Genomic DNA, 22,634 nt, shown 5'->3' on the forward strand with positions numbered 1-22,634 from the left:
AGTGCCTGGCATATAGTAAGTGCTTAATAAAGCCTTTATCTAGCCCCATTAAAATGTAAGCTTCTTGAGGTCAGGGACTCTTTCATTTGCTTTGTATATCCAGTACTTAGCGCAGTGCCTGGTACACATTAAGTGCTTAATAAATATTCCATCTGATCTATCTATCTGCCCTATCTTCTGTATATTGGGTTTCTATTAATTCCTCCCAAGCTTGCAATAACTTATTTGGTTTCTAAATTAACCTGCCAACGCATTCTATTAAATCCCCCAGGTCCTTTTTCACATGAATTATGGTTTAGTGAAGTTCCTCCCATCCTATGCTTATACAGTTGATTTCTTAAATTTCACCTTATGAGAAATTTAAGAACGATCACATGACTTTCACTTACTTCTGATCTCATCTGGAAGTTCCAAGGCTGCATGGAAACATTGGTCTCAATGTCTGTTGAAATGTGAGAATTCATCATTTCTTGGAAACAGCGTGTATCTGTGAGACAAGAAAATAAAAACTCAACCTCTTAATTTGTTCACCTTCTAAAATGCAAGGAGCAATTGTTCATTCTAGGGGAGTTCTCTGTGGTGCTATTATTATCATCATCATCCTAATAGTTTGCACTTTCATAGTGCTTTCAGCATATAAGGCACATTTTTCACACTTGAGATGGTATGTTTCATGATTCATAAACACATCAGCAAAACACTGATATTAGAAAGATGAGTTTTTGTATCTGGAAGCAGACTGGGAAGCTTTAAAGTACATCACAGTTTTCCACTTGCAATCCGTGTTCTCATGCTATTTTTTTCTATCCTTGATCCTGTACATTGATTATCTGCTGGGATTTGAACCCATGTCTTCTGACTCAAAATCCAGCACTTTTTTCATAGCACTATAATATTGACGATTAACCTTTCAGCTCACTCTTACAAAGTGGCAGACACGGTGGATCCCTTCCACTGGGGTTGTTTTCACAGCCTTTCTGTGAGCAACATGAGGTTTGAAAATTATTACTCTGCAAGTGAAAATATATGACCATATGTTACTATCTACTTGAGGCTTTCAGCGTTCATGGTAACATGTAACTTGATATCAAAATGAATGTAGCACACAATGTGACATGGAGGGCATTAAAATACATACTTTAACAAAAAGTAGATGGAAAAGTATCTCTCATGACCCAATGTGGTACACCCTTTCTGACTGCCCACCTTGCCTACCACTGGTTCTGGCTCTGGGGTCTATGATTAAAGATGATCAACAATTCATCTGGTTGAGGAAATAACCTATATCTTCTTTAATAGCATCATAAGAAGCCATGTGGGGCTCTGGTAGTTGGGGACTATTTGGTTGGGATGCTGTTAGTTCTTTGAAACTGGCTTATGTAGAGATTAGGTTTAGCTGGTTTGAAGCCTAGTGACCTATGGTGTTCAATGGTTCAGCTTCATTTGAATTACATCAGAATATAAGTGAGTCTTTCCTTTACAGAAACATTACATATTCTTCTCCCTTTGTTAAGGTTTTTAAACCAGTCTAGAGTAGAGATCTGTGGCAGTCAGAAATAGAGAGAGCAACTTCCCTGCTGATCTGGGGACCAGATGTCTTTTAGGTAGGGACAGCCTTCTCTTTTCTATGAATCTCGTGTGAGACATTCTTGTTTTTTTTTTTTTTTTTTGTTGTTGTTTGTTTGTTTGCTTTTTGGTGAGACAATTGGGATTAAATGACTTGTCCAGAGTCACATAGCTAGCAAGTGTTATGTGTCTGTGGCTAGATTTGAACTCATATCCTGCTGACTCCAGGGCCAGTGCTCTATCCACTGTGCCACCCTAGGGGTCTGCTGTGCGAGACATTCTGGTGGGGAATTCCAAAATGTGTTGCTCACTGTGGGGTAGTGAATATCCTAATCAATAGAAGAAAAGATAACTATAGGCATCATGTGTTCTAAGCAAAGGGGAAAAGGATTGATTCTATTCAAGAAATATTTATTAAGTGCCTACTATGATGCAAAAGGCACTGTGATAAGTGTAGGGGAAATAAAGGGAAAAAAATCCAGTACTTGTTCTGAAAAAGCTTTCATTCTACCAGAGGTTATCTAATTTAAATGGAGAAATAATACAAAGTAATTTCAGGAGGTAAAGACTCACATGAGGTGGAAGCTAGTGTAATAGTCCAGGAGAGAAGGGAAAAGAGTCTGATCTAAAGTAATGACTTCTTGAGATGGGAGAGGACAAATGTAGGAGATGTTGCAGAGATAGAGTGGATAAGACTTAGATTTTGTTTTTTGTTCAGGGACAGTGAAATAGCTTCAGACACACCCAGAGAAGTGAGGTTGTGTGGACAAAAAAGCACCAGATACAGAGACAGAAGAGGGGCAGCTAGGTGGCGCAGTGGATAGAGTATTGGGCCTGGAGTTTGGAAGACTCATCTCTCTGAGTTCAAATCTGGCCTGAGACACTCACTAGCTGTGTGACCTGGGCAAGTCACTTAACCCTGTTTACCTCAGTTTCCTCATCTGTAAAATGAGCTGGAGAACAAAATGGCAAACCACTGCAGTATCTCTGCCAAGAAAACCCCAAATAGGGTCATGAAGAGTTGGACTCTACTGAAATGACTGAGCAATGAAAACAGAGGCAGAAGACCTAACGTCTAGCCCGAGTGCAGATGTGGCATGGTCCTTGGTAGGCATTACCTGTTCTTAGCATCATTTGTAAACGCAAAAATGGATCTAGGAGTTCGTTGATTTGCAAGTTTCCTCCTTTGATGGAGGTTACAACTCATCCATGCCAGCCCATTCTGTGGGCCTCTTGTCTATAGCCTTGGGGGTCCACCCAATTGATTGGGGTCTTTTTTGCTTTCTCCTAACATCCCCAGGATATCAGTGGAACACATGGGCTGCCCAGTTGTCGTCTCTGGCCCTCTCTACATGACAAGCTGATATCCCCTTCTCATATGTAATCGGGAGGGAAGGGAAAAGGAACAAGCATTTGTTAAGCACCTACTAAATGTGCCAGGCACTGTCCTAGGTGCTTTACAAATATTATCTCACTTGATCCTCAAAACAACCCTGTGAAGTAGGTGCTAATTATGATCCCCATTTTAGAACTGAAGAAACTAAGGCAGACAGAGGTTTAAATGACTTGCCCAGGGTCATACACATCTAAGGCCAGATTTGAATTCAAGTCTTTCTGACTATAGGCCCAGTGTTCCTTTCATTGTGCTACCTAGCTGCCTAATATGGGGATATCATACTTTTGCTATTTATCTCACTCCATTAATAGGTTCAGGGGCAGCTAGGTGGTACAGTCGATAGAACCTGGAGTTGGGGAAGACCTGAGTTTGAATCCAGCCTCAGACAGATACTTGTGTGATCCTGGGCAAATCACTTAATTGTGTTTGCCTCAGTTTCTTTATTTGTAAAATGAGCTGGAGAAGGAGATGTTAAACCACCCAGTATTTTAGCCAAGAAAACCCCAAATGGGGTCATGAAGAGTCACACATGACTGAAAAACAACAACAATTATGAGATTCAAATGTATGTAAAAAGTTCTTTGTCAACTGAGAAGCCATATTATGGGTAGAGAGTAGGGATATTGAGGTTCTGGCCCTAGTTCTGCCTGTAGCTAGTTTAAGTCACTTCATTTCTCTGTGCCTCAGTTTCCTTATCTGTAAGAGGATAGGGCTGAAGATTAAGAAATCCTCCTGTCTCTGTGTCTTTACACTGAAGGTCCTTCATGCCTGGAATGCTCTCTCTCCTTACTCCTTCAAGACTCAAATATCACCTTCTCCAAGAGGATTTTCCTGTCCCCTGCAGCTGTTAAAGTCTTCCATTCTAAAGTTACTCGTGTATATACCTGTGTATGTGAATTTTATCTCCCTCATTAGAATGTAAGCTCCTTAAAGGCAGGACCCCTTCACTTTTTCTTTGTATCCCCAGGACTTAGTACAATGCCTGATTCAACCCAAGTTTTTCCTAAATGCTTATTGACTGTTGACTGACTCCTCCGTGAGCTGTAAGATCCCTTCTCGCTCTAAATCCCAGGACCTTACATAAACTGGATGATTTGGAAGGAGCCACAGACCCTGCCTCAGTCTACTTACTTATAATATGAAAGACACTAAAACTGGTACATATCCTTCCCTTGGGAAATTTGTGGCTGACAAATCTAATCTCTCTGAAATGATTAGAACCCTTCAGGAGAAAGGCATGATGCCCGTTAATGTGTCAGATATCAGAGAGTGGCTCTGGGGCTACAGATTAATGAGCAGGTGGGTAGAGGCATCATTTACACGATTCCCATCTTCAAAGAATTCCAAGCCCCTTGTGGATATTTTTCAGAGGGTCATTATCTCAGTAACCACAACAGGTGCTGTGTACCTGTGTTGTCTAAATCTGGCCTATATGTGGGCATATTGTTTCAATCAGCAGCACAAGAGAGACATTTGGGTGTCATGGAAAACCTGCTGGGTTTAGTCAGGGAACCAGCATTTCAATTCCAGCGCAACCTCGCCTTTTTAGATCTAACATTCTATGATCCCACGTGCAGAGCACTGTTGAGGGGAGTGGGGACGAGATGTAAAAAAGATAAATGAGACAATCTCCACCTTCAAGAAACTGATCCTCTGGGTGAGGGAGATGAGCCACCTCCACAGATAAATAGAATATAAATTCGAACACAAGATCCTAATAGAGGTATAAAGTGCTATGAGATCAGATGGGGAAGAATTTGTTTAGACTCGAGGTGCTTTCTGCAAGAAATTGTATAGAGTAGAGAAAGTTTTAAAATCATTACCAGAGGCTGCTTACATTGTCTTCTCGATTGAAGCAAAAATAATTTCCACTGGTAAGCAGAAAAATAAGATTTAATGGGGCATAATAGCTAGAAAAGTGCTGTCTTGAATTTTCCAACCAAATCTAGCAAATAAGTTCTGAGAACAATGCTTAGCAAATCTCTGAGCCTTGCCTAGATAGCTTTGTTTGAAAGCAGTGGGAATTCCATTTTAAAAGGGGTCAGTTCTACTCTTTGGGTTTTTGACAAACTCCACTTTTATTTTGAAGACCCCACATACAGTTCTGCTGCCAATTGTGTTAGCTGACTCTGGGCTGAAGACAAATGAACCCAGAGAAATGAAAATGCCCCTGGGGCTGCTGGGAGGCTTTGGCTACCCCTAATTGGGAATTGAGCCTGTCTCAGAGTCTTTTCACTTGAGAGAGAGTGTGACAGCTGGAACTAAGCTCAAGGGATCTCTAGGGCTCCCCTCTAAATGATACACCCTCAACCCTCTGTTCACTTTGGTTGGTTGGTTGGTCTGTCCATGGGTAGCCCATTCCATTGTCTCTGACTCAAGTGCAACCAATTGAAGAGGAAGTCTGGCTAACTGCAATCATTTCTTTCCCTCAAGGCTTAGCTCAGGTACTGTTTTGTTCATGAAGCCCACTCTAGGTCAAATGATCTACCCCTTCTCAAATTTTCCTGAAACACTTTGTTGATGACCCTTCTTTGTCCCCATGACATTCTACCTTGCCTCCTGTAATGGATAGGGCACAGGCTTTCAGGACATGAAGACCTGGTTTCAAATCCTGCCTCTGACACATGGGCTTCTTGACCCTGGGCAAATTGCTTAAACTCAGTTTCCCCAAACTACTCTCTGAGACTATAAGTTGCAAAAAAAGTTCTTTTGTGGTGAAGGGAGTTCTTTACCTGAATCTCTTTGCAGTGATCAAACCACAGGTCTGATTCAATCCCATTCCCATATCCCCACAGTAAACTATAAGGAGCTCGAGAGTAGGGGCTGTGTCATTTTTTATCTTCATATAGTGCTTAATAAATGCTTGTTGAAATGAATTGATTTGTGGCCTAGAAGCAGTAGGACTTGAGCTGACTTCATAGCTAGAGATGGAAAATTTCCAGGTGCCAACACCTTCAATAGCTCCCCATCACCAACAGTCTGATATTCAGGGCCATCTACAATCTGGGATCAACCTACCTTTTGGGCCTTATCTTATCCTCTTCCTCCTTCTTTGTCTCGTCCATTTTTTCCTGTCTTCGTGCTTTTGTTAGTCCCATGATTGCAATGGACTTTTGCCTAATCTATCTTTGCTTTTTGGAATCCTTCCCTTTGTTTAAGGTCCACCTCAGGTGGACCTCTTCTGTGAAGTCATCCCTCACCTTCCAGTTCAAGTGCTGCTCCCTCCTTCCTCACATTTCTCATAGCCCTTTGGTTGGAACCCTCCTTTGTAATCTCCCCTTAATTTATATTCTAGTTAACTGTGTCTATGTCTCATTTTGATACTAGACTCTCAGTAGCTCAAGACAGGGACTACATCAGATTTTATCTTTACCTAATTCCTAGGGCCTGGGGGTCTGGTACAGTGTCTTGACCATGATAGATGGTTTAACACATGTCCATTGACTTGAATGAAACAAAATCCCTGATCTTTAAAGTACTGTGGCCCTTAAATGTTTGCTGAGCTGATCAAAGTCTGTCCCAAAAAGACTCAGTGGAAAATCTTCTGAAGGCTGTGAAGAGATGTGATCACTTTAAACTAGTCATTACAAGTTGAGTTAGAAGACACTGTTCTTAAATTGTTGCAATGAAGAATTTAGTTTAATTGATTTCTGTAAATTCAGGTTACATATACTTCAATACGTCCATGATCTTAGGGGCATGGCTATTCTCTAGGCCAGTAAAGATCACAATCCATCCTAACCTTATCATCTTGTACAATCCTTGCTTATGTCTTCAGTAAATCCCATGTCCCTTTCTCTTGTGTGTCTGGCCCATCCCCTTTTATAATTCCACATGTTCCTGGTGATATGCTATGCCACTTATCATATAGAAATATTGTTGTTAATACAAGGGGATCCTGAAAGTCTTAGTGAAGTTTCAAGGAACTTAAATTTTAAAACTGCACTAAGACTTTTGGGACACCCTGTATGCATTATTTGATACTAACAATTTGTATGATGACTTTATTTTGTACATGCTTTAGTCCTTGGGGACCTTGAAACAAACAAGCAAAAGGTTATTCTTATAGAGGGGTTTTTAATCATCATCATCATCATCATCATGAATAAGTTTAGGCACCAGACCTGTGATTTCATTGGTATAAGAAACTTACTCAACCTCCTTCATATCCATTATGGATCAGAGAAAGTCAGTACCCTCTCTATATCTTACAGTCCTAGAGAATTTCCTAGAGCATCGAAAAGTTGGGGTAGCTAGGTGGTGCAGTGGATACAATGCCAGATCCGGAAGTCAGGAAGATCTGACTTCGACTCTGGCCTCAGACAGACACACTTGCTGTGTGACTCTGGGCAAGTCACTTAACCCTGTTTGCCTCAGTTTTCTTATATGTAAAATGAACTGGAGAAGGAAATGGCAAACCACTCCAGTATCTTTGCCAAGAAAACCTCAAATGGGGTCACAACTGAAACTGAACAAGAGAAACAACTGGTATAGGTCAGAGGTAGAATTTGAATCTGCAAAGCCAGCTTCCTGTCCACTATGCCATGTCATCACCTCTGGGCGAGATGACATGTGCATAAATAAAGACAATGCAAAGGAAAATATGATTGGGACAAAGGAAAACTTATGACAACGTATTTTAGCAAAACTCGAAAATGGAGAGATTTTTTATTTGCAGCTGTGGAAATCAGGGAAGCCTTCATGGAAAAAGCAGCCAGAATGTTCCATTCAGACACAATGAGACTGTCAATTATTGTTATTACCCTCTGACTCCTTATTTCAGCATTTTCAATTTCCAAACTACGCCCAAAGTTACCTGCATATTGTGACTCCTCTATAGGTCTGGCAGGTAAGATTTTCACCGACTGAAATCCTCTCATAGGAAATGTCTTGGGGTCTTCATAGTCTTCCCCTCCACTGCCTTTTGCTCCATCAGCCGCTTTTGCAATGGTCATGTCCTAAGCAGGAGGGAGCAGCCAGATAAATAATATGAAAGAGGGCGTAACATTGATGAAGACAATAGCTTCAGAATTAACTCAGGAAGCAAAAATAGATCTCAGAGCCTGCCCAAAGTCAAGGGTCGGTTTCCAAGCCTACAACAAAGGACAAATGATCCAAGGCCACACTAATGGGTTATAATTTAGAAAGTTTATTTTTGTAAGGCTCAACTGAAACTAATTATAGAGCATTGGTAATTTGACAGAGAGGACTCTTGGATTATATTTTGGTGTTCAGGACTTCCTATGTTCTCAAATTCACTCCCTTCCAACCCCCTGCTGAGTTCCTTGAGTTCCCATCAGTTTCCCAACATTAACCCATTTTCCATGGCTACCTAGGCAGAAAGCCTACCCTTGGTTTATGAGGGGGCTCAGTAATTACTCCAGACATAGTAAGGACCGACTACTACAATACACTAGTGACCTGCTCGAAACATAATAAAAGCACTGGGTTCAATGTCAGAAGGCCTCACAAGTGAATTAATTCACTCCACCGACTTGTAGTTTATCTATCTGTATAGGGTAAGGAGGGTTAACACTAGAGTCAGAGGTCCTGAGGTCAAATCCCGCCTCTGACTTTCTAAGTGTGTGACCTTGGAGATTAGATTAGATGACTTCTGAAGTCCTTTCCAGTTGTGGATCAATGAAAACTCAGGGTAAAAGAGGTGCGTGCACACACACACACACACACACACACACACACACACACACACACACAGTATAATGGAAGGAGGATTGGTTTTATAGTTGGAGGCCCAGGCATCAAACCACTTATTTGGCCTTGAGCAAATTAATTTCTATAGACCTCAATTTTCTTAGATGTGTAATAGGGATAATGATATCTTCCAGGGTTATTGTGAGAAAACCAATTTCCATCTAGGAAAATGTTTCTCTATCTCAAAAACCTCATGGATTTTCTAAAACCATTACACTTTTTTAAAGAAGGTGGAAGTAGAGAATTGAGTAGACTTACATAGCTGGAGCAATCCTCAGAAATAATTCTGTGCTGACCTGCTAAAGGAAAGAGATTAAAATGGGATGGTGTTTAAAAAGAATCCATAACCTTCAGGTGATAGAAATAATGTTTGCTGTTCTCAGACTTTCCTTGCCATTCCACCTGCCTCCTTCAATCCATTACAGCCAGGCTTCCTCCTGGGCCTGGAATGTGTTCTCTCCTCCTCTCTGCCTCTGAAAATCTTTCAAAGTCCTTTCTACATGCCACTTCTTACAGGAAGCCTATCTACAGCCCCCTGGTTCAGGGGCATTTAAACTGGTATCTGTGACCTTGGGTTTTTGTTTTTCATTTCAACTATTTTGATTACCTTTGTAACCCTATGTTATTCTATTCTGTTCCTTTAAGGAAATCATTCTGAAAAGTGTTGCTTTGATTTCACCAGACTGTGGAAGAGGGTCCAAGGTTAAGAATCCCTGTCCTGGTTGCTTTTGCTTTCTAATTCCTGAAGAGATCTTTCATCTCCTTGTCTGTTTACTTGTTTGCACACCCCGGGTTGGTCCTGTTCCACCCCCAGTAGAATGCAAGCACCAATATAATTATCTCCCCGCACACCCCATTTTACAGTTGAGGAAGAGGAAGCTCATAGGAAAGAAATAAGTTGTTCAAAGTTGCACAACTGGTTTGTGGCAGAGCTGGGACCCACACCCAGGTCTCCTGATTCTGAGGCCAAATGCTTTCCATTATACCATGATATCTCTCTGTTTTTTAGATCTGGGATATACATTTCTGGTTGTGGTGACTGTTCTTCCAAAAAGGGAACCAGGAAAGAGGATAAGAAACATTCAAAATCAACCTAGAAACCTCCACTCCGAGAACTCTCCCAGCTAGGACAAGGAAGTAGACCTAAGTGGTTTTTAGCATTTTTTATCCTATGTAAAAACAAACAAAAACCTAAGTAACTGGCTATGGCAACTAATTCACGTGAATCTCAAGTTCTCACGTGGTACTAGTCAGCTACCGAAGAGAAGTGGGTTATTTTGACTATGATGTATGGAAAAGAATCGTGAACTTCCAGTCAGGAGACTAGTGTTCCAGACTTGGTTACCCCAAGCTGCTAAATTACTCTGCACCTCATTGTCTTCATCTGTAGAATGGTAATAATGATATTTGTACAATTGACCACACATTTCTATGAGGAAAACACTTTTTTTTTTGGATAATAATACTTGACATGTATATAGTGGTTTACAAGGCACTTTATCTACATTTTATTACTTGACTCTCAGCAACCCTGGTATCATCTCCATTTTATAAGCCTAGAGCATCGCATGCCTACTTATTGTCAGAGACAAGATTTAAACCCAGGTCTTCCAAATATAATCCTTCTATCCATGTAGACTGGTATTATGTCATTATTATTATTATTATTATTATTATTATTATTTCCCTGGTTTTGCCATAGCTCAGTCATGGACCTACATACATACATAGGTGTATTTTGTTTGGCTATACAACCCTACTATGGAATTTAACTGGGACTACAGAAATGAAGGCAACATTAACTGTCAAGACCCTATTAGGGACAGTGTTTGAAGCCTCTTCCAAATCATTAATTGATGTGAAATAATGAGAACAGGAGAGGAGGAATGGGCTGCACCTGCTCCCTGTTTGCATTCATAGTTATACTAGGTAGCCTCCAAGCACTCTTCTGGCACTAATTCAGATGATGAAGCTTGACCCAACACCAATTATATTCAGAGTTAGATCACTGGCAGCAGAAAGGAGAACATTTACCAGGCTTTCTGAGTAAGCAATTTGCACTTTTTCCTGAATAGAGTTGTGTTAATAAGGTCACGCATTAAACATGGCTGGGCCAGACGGAGCAAATGAACAAAACATTAATAACTCCTGTTTGCCCATATGGTCACAGAGATCGTTTCCAGAGCTTGCAGCAAAGCCTGGGATCTTTTCACGAAAGCCATGTGTTGTAGGGAACAGAGAGTGGTAGGAGCGCTGGCTTGAGATCCTGGCTCTAACACTTGCTAGCTCTGTGGCCTAACCTATCTGGAACCCAGCTGTAAAATGATGGTGGTTGTGAGTGAAAGAAGAGGCAGAAAGACACCATGGTGGCCATAGAGCTAGGAATGACTGGGATCTAGTCTTGATTCTGGTACATGTGGTGGCTATTTGCCTCTGGGTAAGCCATTTAACTTCTCAACTACTCTCCAAAACTACAAATGGAACATTTACCCATCCATTCTGGAAGAAAGGGCTTCTTCAATGGGAGTTCTCAACACTAATAAAATCGTGGTCTGGAACCCTTCCTCCCTTCTCCCACAGTTGAGAGGGGTACCCTGGATGAACACTGTCTCTTTCAGGTTAGAAGTCTTGTGTTCTGTGTATTTGGGAAAGTATCTGTGTAATCGGCAGGAAAGGGATTCAACTGAGAAGCAGTATGAGGATGGTGTGGAAAGTGAAGTCAACTTGGGTTTGAAAGACCTAAGTTAAGACCCTGGCTCTGGATAACTTGTTCAATCTGAGTAGGCCTCCATTTCCTCATTTTTAAGACAGGGAGGATAACACAATGTACCTTACAGGGTGATGGTGAAGAAAACCCAATGTAAACAGTTAAGTGCTATTATGTGAGATATTATTTCTAATTGCCTGGTTGATTTGTATGAAGGCAATGTCCTATGATAATAATAATAATAACAACAACTACCATTTATATAGGGCTTCCTATGTGCCAGGCACTGTGCTAAATGCTTTATAATTATTATCTCATTTGATCCCCATAACAACCCATTATTATTCTTATTTTACAGAAGAGGAAACTGAGGCAAACAGAGGTTAAGGGCCTTGCTCAGGGTCAGAGGGCTAGCGTTTAAGTCCTGGCTCTAGTGCTCTCTCTACCCAATGTACCATCTACCTGAATCTAAATGAAAACTGATGCTAACATTCCCTTCCAAAGCTAACACTCTGTTCTAGGTGTGCTTTAGCATTCTATGTGTGAAGGGCCCAGGTCCTGCTCACTTTTGGTGTTTTAAGTTCCTTTAAGCTCTATCATTGTGTTCTAAGGCTCTCTCCGATGTAACATTCTCTGTCCTCTGTTCTGAAGTCCCTTCTGATTCTGACATTCTACATTATGGTTATCTTTTCTGCTCTAATATACTGTGTTCTAAGACCTCTCCAGATTGAACATCCTATGTTCTCTGTTTTGTTTTTTTGTTTTTGCTTTTTGATGAGGCAATCAGGGTTAAGTGACTTGCCCAGGGTCACACAACTAGTTAAGTGTCAAATGTCTGAGGCCAGATTTGAACTCAGGTCCTCCTGACTCCAAGGCTGGAGCTCTATCCATTGCGCCACATAGCTGCCCCTGTTCTCTGTTTTAAGGTCCCTTCTCATTCTAATGGTCTATGTTATAAGTATCCTACTTGTCCTAAATTGCTATACTCCAAGGTCCTCTCCAGCTCTAATATTTTATGTTCTAAGGTGCCTTCCAGTTCTAATGTTCTGTGATATGTGTACTTGGGAGGTTACCTGTGTCATTTGTCAGGGAAAGGACACAATCATGTCAGATTTCTTTTATAGCATTGTTCATCAATCCAAAGAAGACATGAAAAAAATGCAGACCCAGAGATAAAATTTCCTTTAATGTCACCTGAACCAACAACAGCATCCTTTATACAATATCAGTACCCCAAAGACTTTTCCTTTAAAGGGGAAGAGAAGACTAATGGGTATAATTGAAAGTACAAGGAGAATTGGGTTATAAGCAGAATGTAATTATCTGTCCTGGCATGATGCCAGCAGGCTGGAGCTCACTGCTTCTGGTCCTCCAGGCAGTCACTGGCTCCAATCATGGCCATCAGGGATTAGGGCTTGCTGGACATTTCACTTGAAAGATATGAGGGAGACCTACTGCTATGTGGAGACTCCCAGATTTATTTTCCTTTGTAAAGATGTATTTGAACTTGGGCCCATGGAGGAGCAAGGTTTGTGCACTAGCGAGTGGCCTCATTTAACATGTACTCCAAGTGATTCCATTTTATAGGGTCTAGATAGCTTAGCTAGTGCACAGCGCCACATTACTCTCTAAACTCACTTAGCATAACAATTCATAAAAAATTTACCAATGGAGAGGGGAAAAAAAATCTCATTAGATTCAGCTGTTGCTTGAGTGGGGGAGGGTAGAAGCAGGAGGTCATGAGGTGCGGGTGATATTTACAGAACCTTATTGCATTAAGGCACAAAACCATTTAACAGAGTCCAAATGATTTAATCGCAATCCAGATGGGATTTCCAGATTGAACAATTTCCATTTTTGCCATCCTTCAGGATTTCAGCCAAGCAGGGGTGGTATGATGTGGAAGAATCTCTAGAACAATTTTGGGATTTGGGGATTTTTAAGACAGAATTTCATTTGTGGAGACATGATAAGACAAACATTAGACTCACAGAAAGTTTACGTGGTGACATCTAGAGGAGGATTGGAATTTCCAATCTAGTCACAGCATTTTAAATCTTGCTTTCCCAACACTGGCACCTGATGTTCATGGAGTCAAAAGAATCTCAGATGAGAAGGGGACTAGGAGGTTGTCTAGCCCTACCCCTGCCTAAACACAGGTTGTTTCAATTAATTTACATTCACATTCATTAAATGCCTACTAGGTGCAGAGTACTCTGCTAGGCACTGGGAATAAAATGACAAAAATTTTTAAAAATCATCACTGACCTCTAGAAACTTATATTCCTAAGCTTACCTATGCAATATGTAAACTGATAAGCAAATATAATTTGAACAGGGAGGAAAGCATGAATAATTAGGGGGAACACCGCAAAGTCTTTTTATAGGAGATAGTATCTGAGCTGAACCTTGAAGAAGGCAAAGATTTCTACGATTCAAAGGTGGGAAGGGAGTATATTCCTGACATGGGGGACAATCTGGGCAAGGCACTTGAGATAGAAAATTAGGTTGCCATGTTCTGTGAACAGCAAGTGGCCCATTTGGCTGGAATGCAGAGCTCAAGGAAGGACAGTGAAGTCACAAGACCTTCAGTAAGGGGCCATCCAGCTTTTGCTTGAAGACCTCTGCTGCTGGTGGACCCATTATGTCCAGAGGTGGCCCATTCCACTTTGGGATAGCTCAAATCGTTAGGAAATTTTCCCCTTGTTTGGTGTTGAAATCTACCACTACCACTTCAACCTTTTGGTTTTAGATCTGCCCACTAGGGTCAATGTTGATTGCTGATCTGTCCAGGATCTTACTCCAAGTTTCTGCCCTTATTCATAATGTTCTAAGTACAAAGCCTATGACCTTTCACTTAACCCACTCAATTGGAATTTAGCTATCCAACTCCCTGCCATCTCTCTTGAACTTTTTATTATTATTATTATTATTTTTTGTAGAGGAAGATGAGGTAAGGAGAAAGGAAAGGCCTTCATTTCAGATGAGGAAAACAGAGCCCTGAAGGTCAGAAAAGTGCCCTACTCACAGTCATGGGACAAATTAATAGCAGAATTGGGACTTGAGCTCAGATCTCCCAACTTCCAGGCCAGGGCTCTTTAGACTTCCCAGTTTTAATCTGGTAAGAACCCCACAGCTTGCTGGGATGGAGGGCAGAAGCCTGACTTAGACCTCCTGTATAGTCCCTGAAAATTGATAAAAAGAAAACTATCCTCTCCTATTAGTAGTGGTTTTGGGGACTGCCTCAATCGGGTATCAGAGGGGTCCATCATGGTGAGGAAGTACAAGATGTTCTTCCCATCTTTTTGGCTGTAAAGAGCTCCCTATCACAGGTTTATGTGCTAAAAACTGCCTTGATTAGGTGGATAAAATATAATGAAGGACCAAATTAGTCAATTTATTTTAGATCTATTTTCTAAAGCAGATGCAAACAGGGACTATAGCAGACTTGAAACTGGGAACTGCATCCTGAGAGGTAGTACAATGTATTTAACCACCTCCGAAACGCCAGAGGTCTTGTTGGGGCTAATGATTTCAGAAAACAGGAAGCAGGGAGGCGGCACCATGAGGAGGAGGGAGCACCAGCCTGTGAGTAAGCAGAACAAGGTTCTAGCTCCACTTTTCTCCTAACCAGTTGTCTGACCCTAAACCAGTCAGTTCAGTTCTCTGGGCCTCTTATTTTTTCAGTCGATAAAGTAGGTCAGTCAACAAACATTTATTAAGCGCCTACCATGTATCAGACACTGTGGAGATAATGAGAGAGTGGATTAGAAAATGAGAGGACTGGATTAGATGATCTCTAAATCAGTCAGTTAACAAACATTTATTAAGTACCTGTCGTGTCAGGCACTGTGCTAAGCAATAGGGATACCAAAGAAAGAGAGAGGTTTGGACTAGATGATCTCTGAGTCAGTTAATAAATATTTTTAAAGCACTTACTATGTGCCAGGCACTGCTCTATGCTGGGAAGATAAAGAAGAGTAAAGACATCATCCTTGACTTCCAGAACCTCAAATTCTAATGAGGGGAGAGGACATGCAAATAATTCTGGATATACAGAATATATACAGTGTAAATGGAGGGTACTCTCAGAGGTCCCTTTCAACTCTAACCCACTGCATCCTATCCCCCTAAGACAGGGTCAGTGCTAATGTTCAATTCAGTAACGTTTATTAAGCATTGAAAAGCACTGTGTTAGCTACTAGGCGATTTAGGAAGTTAAGATAAGACATGATCCTTTTTGTTGCTATTGTTGTTGAGTCCTGTCTGACTCTTCAAGACTGCATTTGGGGTCCCCTTGGCAAACATACTGGAGTGGTTTGCCATTTCCCTCTCCAGCTCATTTGCAGATTAAGAAACTGAGGCAAACAGGGTTAAGTGACTTGCCCAGAGTCACATAGCTAGTAAGTGTCTGAGGCTGGATTGGAACTCAGGTCTTCCTGATTCCCCTTAGGCTTATGCAATTTAGAGTGTGAGGTGGGGAAAAGTAAAACAGATAGCAATAAAAATGATAATTGCAGTAGACAGGTATGGAACAAAGTGTTATGTGAGGTTTGAGGAAGGAAAATCTACTAATGGGGCATCTGAGGTTTCAGGAAGGAGGTGACATTTGTGTTTAAGAATATAGAACGATAACATTCTATACTCTGTCCTAAGTCCACTTTCAGCTCTAAAACTCTTTGTTTTACATTCTAATTTCCCTTTCAGCATCCAGATTCATAATTCATTATTCCTGAGTCTATGCTTGAGGTCCATGCATGTGCATAAAGCATGATGCCTTCTTCCTCTTTACCAAATTAAGCCAGAATAGAGGTAGTATGTAATAACGGAAGGTATACTAGGCTAGGTGTCAAAGGTCTTTGGTTTTTGCTCTGAAGTCACCCCTCATTGACTAGGCCATTTTATTTTAGGTTCAGTTATTTTGACTCCAATTTCTTTATTTAGAAGACGAGGAGGTTGGTGTTGAAGATGTCTGAGGTACTTTTTATCTTTAACATTCTATAATTCTACCATTGTGAATTCTGAAATCTGGAGGGGAATGTTCCATGTAGACTCTTGTAGGCTTGCTCCCCATCTCCAAAATGTCCAGAGGTGAACTAAACCTGATATTATCCGCATGTTTCTGTGACCTTCAGAAAGTTCAATAAAATGCACAGGAGAGGGGCGGCTAGGTGGTGCAGTGGATAGAGCACCGGCCCTGAAGTCAGGAGGACCTGAGTTCAAATCTGACCTCAGACCAAACACTTAACACTTACTAGCTGTGTGACCCTGGGCAAGTCACTTAACCCCAATTGCTCCCCCCAAAAAAAGTTTAAAAAAATGCACAGGAGACAGTGTTGTTCTATTTATTGAAAAAGCAATTTTTAGGGGAACATATTATCCATTTTCTACATTTAGGCCCTGCCTGGATCTTACTTAATCATGTTTCCAACAATTTCTATCATACTTTCTGGCTTACAAAGAACTTTCTTTACCACCATCCTGTGTGATAGCTAGGGCAAGCATTGTTATTCTAATTTTACAGATGAGGCAACTGAGGCTAGGAGAAGATAAATCATTTGATAGAGTTTATAAACCTAGGGAATTGGGTTTGTAGTAACTGTACTACGGTTAGGTATTATAGTAACTGAGGGACAGTTACTACAGGTATAGTGTTCTATCTGCTGTATCAAATTGCTTATCTCTAATCATTCCAATAGGGGAATGATTATTTTCCCTTACAAATGTCATTATTGGTGTGAATGGTTTAGCAGTCTAATTTCAATTGCCATTGTTGGTGGAGTAAAACTGTGTCTTTGGAAGGCCTTCACTAAAGATGAAGTTCAATTTCTTGGTCTGAGCTGCTAATTCAGGGGCTGCAGAACACCATTTGATCCAGTAGGTGGCATTACATGTCCATACATCACCTACCTGCCATTTTTACATTTATTCTTAAAACCATTAGTTTGGTTCCATTAAAGGAGGGAAAAAAATCACAGCTTTCCTTAACAGCAGCAACAATAAAAAGATAAAATGGTCCCAGATGAAATGAGGAGACTTTTTGTTGTTATTGTTGTTAATAAATCAATATGTACCTTTCTAGACTTTAAATGGGACCATAAGTTTATAGAGGGCTATATAATGATAAAAAATGATTGGGTACAAGTTTTTCTAAATAGAAGCACCAATTCTGACTCTTCTTTCTTTATCCAAAAGATTGGAAACCCTGTTTCTTTAGTGTTGGCGAAAATTACATTATTTGGTGGACTCTACAGACCTTATTTCAAAAGGAAAAAGCCTTGTATCAAATTCTTTGTCAGTGAAAGCTGAAAATACGTCTTCTGTCTCTGGGCCCAGTCAGTGTCTTTTAACAGGCTTTTGGATTGGGTCACTTTTGCATTTAGTCTGTGATGTTATGACTCCACACAAACATTTTGGAAGGGAGTATCAGTGTATATGGCTACAGCTGTTCAAGGAGTCCATTTTTTAATCGGTCTTTATCTCTACTTAACTTTCCAAACACATGATGTTGTAATGAAAACATACTACATTTGGAGCCAGCAGACCAGGAATCTGATCTTGATTCTACTACTTATTAGCTATATAACCTTTGGCAAGCCACTTTAATTCTCTGAGCCTCAGTTTCCTCATCTGAAAAATGGAAATAATTACTGTACAAACTTCCTCACAAGGTTGATGTGAGGCTTCGTCGAAATAATATCCATAAATACTTTGTAATTATAAAGCATCCCATAAATGCACATTTTTATTACTTCAATGCATCAAAAAATATACACTTTTTGTTGTTGTTGTTGTGGATAAAACTTTCTCCAGTGACCACAATCCCTCAGGTCCTTAGAAGATGGTCTTTGTGAGTTTCTATGGCTGAACAAATAAATTTATCCTCTGGTGTCCAACTTTATACTGATGACCCTTTCTGCACCTAGCTCCATTGGTTCTTGGACACAGCCCATTATAAGGCTCATATTCAAAACCTTTACTCTTTGCTACCACTTGTCAGAAGACCTTATCCTCCATTAGTATAACCTTGTAGAATCCAGGGTCACCTCCATGCCACAATGAGGTGTCAGAGGAAAACTTTAGGATAGGATTATTATCATTAATAATAATTAATATAATTTATAATTTACTATTTTATATATTTCAATATTATTAATTTCTTATTAATAATAAAACCATTGATTATTACTAATTCTACAACTATCCATTTCTTTTACCTTTAGAGGAGTTTTATAAATCAGAGTTTCCTGACTCACCATTAGTGAGTCATAGTTATAACCCACATTATTACACCATCTTTAGTTCTAGATTGGTGACTCATTTAAAAAAATCAGATTGTGGAGGGCCTTCAGCAACATGTGAAAGAGTTTTTATTTTATATTGGAAATAAGAGGTAATGATATCAATAATTATAAGAATAATAAAAATAACCATTGCTAATATTATCATTCTCATCTACCAGCTTTCTAGGAGTGATCCATCTGGCCCGTCTTCTATTTGTGATTTTTCAAAGTAGACTTTTCTAAGAAATTCATTAATTCATTCCTTAAACATGGATTTACCCAGGATATAACAAGTGCATACCTTATATTTGCTGATGGGAATATGAGGCAAATGTAAAACTCTGCCCCTGTCCTCTAAAAACTTAGGTAACAATATCTAGCATCAAATCATTGATGTTTAAGATAAGTGCAAAAGGATTTCTGGGAAGAGGGAGATCACTGTGGCCTGGAGTATTTAAGGAAGGCATCATGGAAGACATGGGAATCCTCCTGTTTCCATCCAGTTTCCATCCATCCATCCATCTATCCAGTCCAATTTCCTCCTTTTTCCTCCCATGAGATCAAATACATGGATTGATGGCTTTCATTAAAGCAGCTAGGTGGCATAGTGAATGGAGAGTTGTACTTGGAGTCAGGAAAATACTGAGCTCCAATTCTGCCTCAGATATTTACTAGCAGTATAATGCTGGGCAAGTCACTTAACCTCTGTCTAAGTCAGTTTCCTCATCTGTAAAATATAAATAATAATAGCACCTATACATGGTTGTTGTGAGGACCAAATAAATACATGTATCTATGTGTATACAATTATTAATTATGTGTGTATATATGTGTGTATAATACATACACACATATATGCATATCTATCTATACACACATATCTATACACAGTACACACATGTACACATATATATTATATATATATACATATAAAAATATATATATATTATCTATCCATCAGTCTATCAAGGGTGCTTTACAAATATTAAATCACTACATAAAGGTTAGCTATTATTATGAAAGGAAGAAAAGGAGGAGAAAGAAGAGGAAAATGAATGGAAGGAGTGCTTAAGAAAAAACATTGTATGTTAGATGAGAATTCGATTTCTGCTTACCTTCAGCAGTGATGTGGGGCCATGATCTATGGTGAAAAGGAGAACAGGTAAACATCCACTACATAGACTTTATGAACACATTGAATAAAATAAGTTTCATTCAGTTCAAGTTTACAAGTGTTTTTTAAGCATCTAGCATGAGCAAAGCAACATACTAGGTACTGGAGAGCAAATACATTCCCTTATAAAGTTTTGGCTCTAGAAGGGGGAGGAAGAGAACACATATATAAACGAACATAAAACAAAATACAACATGACATGTCTGTAAGAGTACTATGAACAAAGTGCTATCTTATGGCATGGTGAAAAGGGTACTAGAGTTGGAGTAGGGCCAATCCCAGCTGGGAACAGCTTTAGCTATCATCTAGTCTAACCCCTCATTTTACAGAGGAGGAAACTGAAGCCCAAAGAGGTCAAGTGACTTGAGTAAGGTCACAACAGCAGGCAAACAGAAGATTTGGGATAAAAAAGCCTGGATAGGAATCCTGCCCCTGCCACTTATTAACTGTGTGATGTTAGAGAAATCATTTCATTCTTTCAAGCCTCAGTTTCCCGAGAATAATGATACTTGTATAGAGGGGAAGCATGGAGCAGTGACTAGAGGGACTGGCGGTTCTAGCTGAAACCCTATCAAGTCACTTAGCCTTTTGGTGCCCCAGGCAACTCCCAAAGACTTTAAATTATAGTAAAAATTCCAAATTTCCTTAGAAGAAGACGTTTCTACACTGAGGGCTCCTGACACTGATGAAATCTCATGTTCAGAACAAAACAAGAATCACAATTATACTAACTCCTTCACAAGGCTAACTGCTCATAAGTTCAGAGATTTAGAAGAGGAAGGGAGCTTATGGTCATCCAGTCCAGTTCCCTCCTTTTTTCCCCTCATGAGATCAGATGGGATCATGGATCTGTATTACTTTGTAATTTTGAACAACCATATAAATGCATTATTATTCTTAGCTCCACCACCACCACCGTCATCATCGATTTCATTGATCATCATGGGCATTTAAATAGGATAAGCTTTGAGGCAACGGAAAGTTAGCTATCCTTCGTCTTCTGAGCTCCAACTTGTTTGTGCAATGATAATAATCCTGGGCACTTGCATTATACCTTCCTCTGAGGTGCTCTAAGTGCGTCACAAAGAGCAATTAATTAAGCATTACAAAGCACTTGGGGAGTAAATATTATTATGCATCTCGTGGCAATGGGAAGTCAGGCCCAGGGAAGTAAGAAGACTGAGATATGCTAGTTGGTTGGACCTGAGCCTTCAGCTCCAGCTTTCCGGTTTTTCTTGTTGGGTCCTAGATACTATTTCTTCTTCTTTAAATTTTTTCTTAACTGATAAATTTTGTTTTTATTTTGCCTATATTTCCTCACTTATATGCCTCTCCCCAACCCCTGCCAGATCTCAGCACCATGTCTAAACAGAACTGATAAAGCAGAAACACTGTAAACAATTATTAGACCATTTCCAGACTGTTCTGGGAATTTGTAGAAATTCATAGGTAATTGGTCAGTGAGGAATAACTGGAAACTTTCTTTTGATATTTTTAATGGGTGGCAGTTGGCTTAGTGAAGAGTGTCCTGGATTGAGAATGAGGACACCTGCATTGGAGTGTCAGTTCTCTCACTAATTAGCTCTATAATTGTTGGTTATTCAATTCAACCAACATCTATTAGTCTTTTTCCTCACTTAAGTCTCAGCTTCCTCGCCTGTTAAAAATGAGTGGATTATGTTTGGTCAGGTCTCAAGGAATATCTACTAAATTGTGACAGATTTCTGATTTGCATTGGTGGAAGGAGTTTGCACACTGATGAAATCCTTGAAGTCACTTTAATAATAATCATAACAACAACAATAATAGCTTTATTGAAGACCAAAAATAGATCCTAGATTTCTGCCTCAACAGCTAAAAGAGAAAGCTTATTTTCTTCTTCAGTAATTGGTGACAGTGAGCTATTGCAGAGTTTAATTCATTTATACTAAATATACAGGAAGCACATGTCTTATGACTTCTGAATGCTAAGCTAAATCCTTTACAAGTCCTGGGCAATTGTGGCTTTTCAATGATCTGGACACGTTCTGATGTAAATTTTACTTTGCTGTGGGTTTCCACCATGTATGCCTGTTGGTGAGAGGCACATATGCAGGAGCCCCTGAAGTGATGATGCTCATGCAGATGTCATCTCCTCTGGGATTCTAACCCCAGGGTGCCCCATGCGTCAGGGTGTGCCAAACGAATTAGCAGAGGAAAGAGCAGGAGCACTGGGAAAGAGCTTATTATTCCAGCTGAGCCATGCATCGAGAGCTTTAAAGAAGAAGAAAAGAGAAGAGGGGGAAAAGGAAAGACAGGATCAGCTGCCTGGAGCCTGGGGTACAGGGAATATTGAAAGTAGTACTGGTCACAGCATTGCGTTGTAAGAGAAAGCGCTGGGCTGGAAGTTCGGAGACCCACATTCACTTCTTGCTCTGACACTAACTTACAGTGGGATATTGAGCAAGGCATATCACCACCTTGAAACTCGGTTTCTTCAACAGCAAAATGAGGGAGTTGGATTAGATGATTTCTAAAGTGTCTTTCAGAGCCGATATTGTATGCTTTTATCCAGATCTAACAATTTGGATTCTAAAGACCCACCCAGTGCTAACATGCCCTAGGGTTCCTTTCACCTATGTCCTTTAAGGTCACCTCCAGCTCAGGCATTCTGTGTTCCAAGGTCCTCTACAGTTCTGACATTCTATGTTCTAAGGTCCCCTGCTGCTCAGATGTTCTATGTTCTAAGGTCCTCTCCGGTTTTGACATTCTATGTTCTAAGATCACCTCCAGCTCTGACATTCTATGTTCCAAGGT

The 22,634-nt window shown here is 40.1% G+C and overlaps 1 protein-coding gene across 1 annotated transcript in view; it reads right to left on the bottom strand.

The window, feature by feature from the left end:
• Nucleotides 1–22,634, bottom strand: part of CLNK (cytokine dependent hematopoietic cell linker) — a 112,088-nt gene that overhangs the window by 81,802 nt on the left and 7,652 nt on the right. The window contains 4 exon segments of the mRNA XM_027836060.1: nt 390–487; nt 7,779–7,920; nt 8,933–8,973; nt 19,780–19,805. Coding sequence (XP_027691861.1) covers nt 390–487; nt 7,779–7,920; nt 8,933–8,973; nt 19,780–19,805 — 307 coding nt within the window.

Source organism: Vombatus ursinus, unplaced genomic scaffold, assembly GCF_900497805.2.
Source record: "Vombatus ursinus unplaced genomic scaffold, bare-nosed wombat genome assembly UNPS02014818.1, whole genome shotgun sequence".
Taxonomy (NCBI): Eukaryota; Metazoa; Chordata; class Mammalia; order Diprotodontia; family Vombatidae; genus Vombatus; species Vombatus ursinus.